The sequence below is a fragment of the Montipora foliosa genome, chromosome 2 (assembly GCF_036669935.1).
Source record: "Montipora foliosa isolate CH-2021 chromosome 2, ASM3666993v2, whole genome shotgun sequence".
In the NCBI taxonomy this organism is placed as follows: domain Eukaryota; kingdom Metazoa; phylum Cnidaria; class Anthozoa; order Scleractinia; family Acroporidae; genus Montipora; species Montipora foliosa.
Window position 1 is genome coordinate 18,925,951 of NC_090870.1, and position 5,000 is coordinate 18,930,950.

Sequence of the window (5,000 nt, forward strand, 5' to 3'; positions counted from 1 at the left end):
GATCTAGTGTAATATAAACACTGTTGCCAAATCTCATAGGAAGTACAACTATAATGTCTTTTTTCTGGACAAACCATTCTTTGGATGTATTCTCTCTGCTCTTCCTTTGAAGATTTTTGAACAAAAAACTGAAGTTAAAGCAACAGCAGCTCTAAACATAGCCTAAACATCAATCCTGTTCAAATCCTTCTCAGTGGCCATAATAACTGATTTTACTAGTCACCCAGCGAAGTACTACTCTCTTCCTAGTCTACGAGACCCATAGACTAGCAAAGCGCGCGAGTGAAGATCACCGTTGCCTTGCACTTCTTTTTGTTGTTGTTTTTGTACGAAATTGGCTGGATTAATGTTAGGAGAGCAACCTTGAATTGTGACAACAATGTTAAATTTTGTCAAATTTTGTTCCATGTGTACTTCAGACGGTGCTCTTGCAATGTTCATGAGCAAGAAAATAACTGAATATATTTGATTGAAACAATCAATAAAGTAGAGGCCTATGATACAAGGAAAATTTTCCCAAGCAACTGGTCACCCAGCGAAGTACTACTCTCGCCCTACAGGATATTACTGTAGGGATTGGATGGGACCCGGTTTTTTGCTTGTGGTATTGTCGTAGACGAAAGAAAGCAATTTCTTGATGTACCGTATTTATCCTTGTATAAGTCGATCCCGTGTATAAGTCAATGCGAAAATGTGCAAGGTTTAATTGCTCCTTGACTTATAATTTCTCACATGACAAACAAAACAAAACTCATAAACCAAACAATACGAAGTTTGCAAAAGCATTTAAATCAGCCAGGTTTGTATAAAGAATAAAAAACAATCATTACCAACCAGCTTTTTCACGCAACACGAGTGACAGCAAACACGAGGTATTGCGCCAGGTTACTAAGCCATTGAATTTGAAGAATTTATTTGAAGAAACAAAAATGCCTTTTAGAGCTTTCCGCCTTTGGAAAACGAGAATTTCATATTTGTGCTTGTGAGTACTGTATCTTCAACATTTAGATTTGGGCAAAAAAAATCCTTTTCCATTTCAACTGGAATTGCTTACATTCATTTTGAAGTCTTTTGTCGGCTTTTGTCCACTGCGTTCGTTATGCCCAAGACAACATTATTATTTTAATTTTGAATAAATTACTTAGCTGGAACTTGGCTCAAAATCTTTGACCCGTGTATAAGTCGAGGGCGATTTTTGGAGCTTCTTTTGAGGCCATAAAAGGTCGACTTATACGGTAAATACAGTATGTGTGTTTTGTTTTTGTCGAGCAAAGCAAGTGAGCAACGCGAATGAGTGAAGATGACTTTTGCAACCAATCAGAGCAATGCTGCAAGAGCTCTATTGTTTTTCAGCCAATTAGAGTAAAGGACAGATTCTGGACTACGGGCTGAGGACTTGTTAAGAAATTGTATCAGGCGTACCTTTTCACACCGTTTCTAAAGAAAAGTTTGCCTGATTGTAGGTTACTTCTACAAATAACTAGAGGAAAGAGGTGGTCTTGTTTGACTTCATAATGAGAAGGTACTCGGGTTAATTATTCATGGATCATGTGAAACCCCTTCCAGACCCTGTTCCTATGTAATCCATCTGTAGCTCGGTAATGGGAGCAAGCCCCACACAAGGGCACATGTAGATCACTATTGCTCTTCTGACTATACTACAAGGTCAGAGTTTTCCTCTGTCCTTTTTTGGACCCATCCATTTCCAGTACTGATGCTAATACTCGAATGGATGACCTGAAAATACATAACACTTCAACTTACACTCTTTTAGTGAATTCAGTTGAAATCTAAGTGCTGGAAGTTAACTGTTACAAAAACGTATCTTTTCTCATAACAAGTAATAGTTGTCACTGTTATTGACACTATTATTATTAAGTGCTATTTCTTCTTTTCACAGTTACCAAGACCAACTGCCAGAATACTTCTTAGTCATTTTAAATGGGATAAAGAGAAGCTATTAGAAAGGTTGGCCAATGAAATTAGTAGCAAACAGTATGCATAGGGTTAGATGGTAGAGGCAATGCACAAGTCTTGTATATAAACTGCCGTGACTTGTGGCATTTTTTGAGCTGCTGAAAACTTCACTTACTGCTAGCACTGTGTATAGACACCACTAACACATTACCTTTGCTATAATGGTGCAGCTATTGTTTTACTGGGGTCAACATATATATATATAGTACTCAACTTAAATTTGCAACAATTCACTCCATGGGTTTGACTCTTGTAAAGACACATCACTATGTTACAAAAAAACAATGTTGAATATTGCTTAGCTCGATGTTTTACCTTTTTTATCCCTTGATGAAGTGTCCCAGAGCATTTAAATGATAAACTCATTTTATTCTGTTGCTTTCCAACCTTGTTGTTCAAACAATGCATTTTTGAAGACTTGGGTGTACTCAAACAAATCCATTTGTAAACAAATTGGTTTGAGTGTATTTGGAATCATAGTATTCGTTCTACATTGTAACTTTTCACAAGGACACTGCCTTTTTGCAAGCCATCGCAAGAAGTAAAATCTTAAGAACAACAAATTATTATTTACTACAGTAATTAAGTTCATGCTACATGTATGTTTAATTATAGGTACTACAGCGGTGATCAAGATAGACTCTTCTCTGAAGCTCATATAGTTAGTCCAAATAAAACGAACTCTAGACCTACCCCAAGCAAAAGAGTGAGTAGAACGTCTTGCTATGGCAAGCCTTATACTTGGGCCTCAATGATATGAGAAACATGTACAAATGAGCCTTATAGTTTATTCCTTTTATTTTCATCCTTCTTTTGTCTTTGTTTTTCGAGTCCAAGGACTCTTAATTATTATCAATATACATGGCCAAATAGAAAATCGGCCTCTTCAAAACACACGCTCAGCGGGCCGCAAAAGACTGATAGCGGGCTGCTAATGCATTATCAGCCCTACAGCTGATTGGTTCTTGCTTCAACTTTGTGATATGCCTATTATTTATAGACGATTTTACACATTTTTTCGGTAATTTTAAATAAGTTCACTGGACTGAGTTGATTTTTTAATAGCTTGTTCAATCAACACTTACATGATGATTTGAAGTGACTTTGAATTCATTATTCACTTAGCTTGTATTATTAAAACTCGCATTCTTGATATCATTTGGCCTTGTTTATTGATAATAATGATAATGACATGACTTTTTTCGGGCTCAGGCCACAAATGACACTAGGCGGGCACAAATAAACAATATTCCCTCAAAAAGACATGTTATTTCCTTATTATTGTGAAGACTAGTTTATACAATGTAGTTTGGAAATCAGTGTTTTGTACTAAACACATGGAACATTATCTTTTTTCTTCCCAAAATCTCTTTTTTTGACTTGAAATGAGTGAATAGTCTAGTGCCTAAACTTGTGGTTTGATGATTATGATGATAATAATAATAATAATAATAATAATAATAATAATAATAATAATAATAATAATAATAATAATCTTGAACTAACCTAGAAACAATAATTGAATGATGAAAGTTGGATGATTATAATATTAATTAACTTCATATTACCAGTAATCACCTGGAAAACTGAATGAATCCCTGTTTTTAACTATGTAGGTAAACACAAGGTCTTCGTCTGCATCACCAGAGGCAAACTGTGAGATTTGCTTGAGTGTCACTAATGTTTCCGTAAGTATTGTTTATTACTAGGAGTCTGTAAACATCAGCAAGACCAATATACATGTACATGTAGAATAGTTGTTAATGCTGTAGCTGGTTGTGGCTTTGAGTTTGATGATGTCAACCATCTCAGAGATGTCAGTGCTATTGAAGACTGGCTGTGAACGCTATTTTTGGCATGACTTTTCTCGGAAGGATTCATCTTTGTAGGGGTTTAAAAGAAAATGGAAGTTGGTGGACTGTAGATTTGAGAGAGTAACCGACTGTATCAACAAGGGGCCTAGTGTCCCTTTTTTCTCCTCCTTTGGAGGAGGCTGTGTGGCCCAGTGGTTAGGACGCTTGCCTTGAGATCTGGAGATCCCTGGTTCAAGACTCGTTCTGACCACTCATTGAATTTGTTGCCGGTAGTCCCTGGTTCAACTTCCCGGATGCACTTGTAAATAGCCAACTGCTTTGCCTCTGGCAGTTGTTGTTATGTTCTGTTGTTTAGTTGGTGATGTTTCAAAAGCAAAATATTATTGATTATTGATGATCACGTTTGGATGACTTCATGTTGTCGTTGTCAAAATTAGTTTTAATCTCAGGTTTGAAAGAATCTGTTTCGTATTTTTTCAATTAATCAAACCAATTTGATTCATTTTCTAACTTTGTAACTAACTGGACATCACTTTTTTGGGGCTTTTCAGACTTTTGTTGGTTTAGAATGCCATCATAGGTTTTGCCATAGATGCTGGAAGGAATATATTACAACTAAAGTTATGGATGAACATGTAGGCGAGGTGAGTGGCTGTTGTTTCAATTGTCTTTGTGTACTTAAACACTCTTTCTTTGTAACTACTTGTACATATAATAAGCAATTCATCACTTCTGTTTCAGAACATTTCTTGTCCTGCCCATAAGTGTGACATTCTCGTAGATGAAGTTTTCGTCGGGTAAGTACATTATTGATAAATTTTATAGCCTATTGTTTTTGCTTGGTTGTTTCCAGAATGTTGGTGTTTTGCTTTTCAGTCTCTCCCGGCCCTTAACCCAATGGGAAGGAGTTATTAAAAAGGTGGAGGACGTCATTGTTGGCACAATATTATTTTGCAAGATTGTGCCATCTTCTAATGTAGTCATACTCTGCTTTGCTCAAAAGCCTTGTGGCCATTGATAAAAAACTTTGCTGATGCAGGAAGGAACTACATCTTGCAATGCATGGCAATGTAAATCCCCTTGTGCTGTATTTTCTGTACATGTAATTTTGGTGGTCTTGTTCAACCACAAATCTACTTGTAGTCTGAGACTATGCACCCCTTGAATTGTATATAGTGACTACCATCCAGGCATCTCATGTGAGATAAA

At 36.4% G+C, this 5,000-nt stretch overlaps 1 protein-coding gene across 1 annotated transcript in view; it reads left to right on the forward strand.

Annotated features, from left to right (window-relative positions):
* LOC137992615 (E3 ubiquitin-protein ligase arih1-like) overlaps positions 1-5,000 on the forward strand; it is an 18,916-nt gene that overhangs the window by 1,275 nt on the left and 12,641 nt on the right. Inside the window, exons 2-6 of the mRNA XM_068838051.1 lie at positions 1,901-1,968; positions 2,593-2,683; positions 3,594-3,665; positions 4,343-4,435; positions 4,533-4,588. Of these exons, the coding sequence (XP_068694152.1) occupies positions 1,901-1,968; positions 2,593-2,683; positions 3,594-3,665; positions 4,343-4,435; positions 4,533-4,588 (380 nt within the window). The remainder of the gene's footprint in view (positions 1-1,900; positions 1,969-2,592; positions 2,684-3,593; positions 3,666-4,342; positions 4,436-4,532; positions 4,589-5,000) is intronic.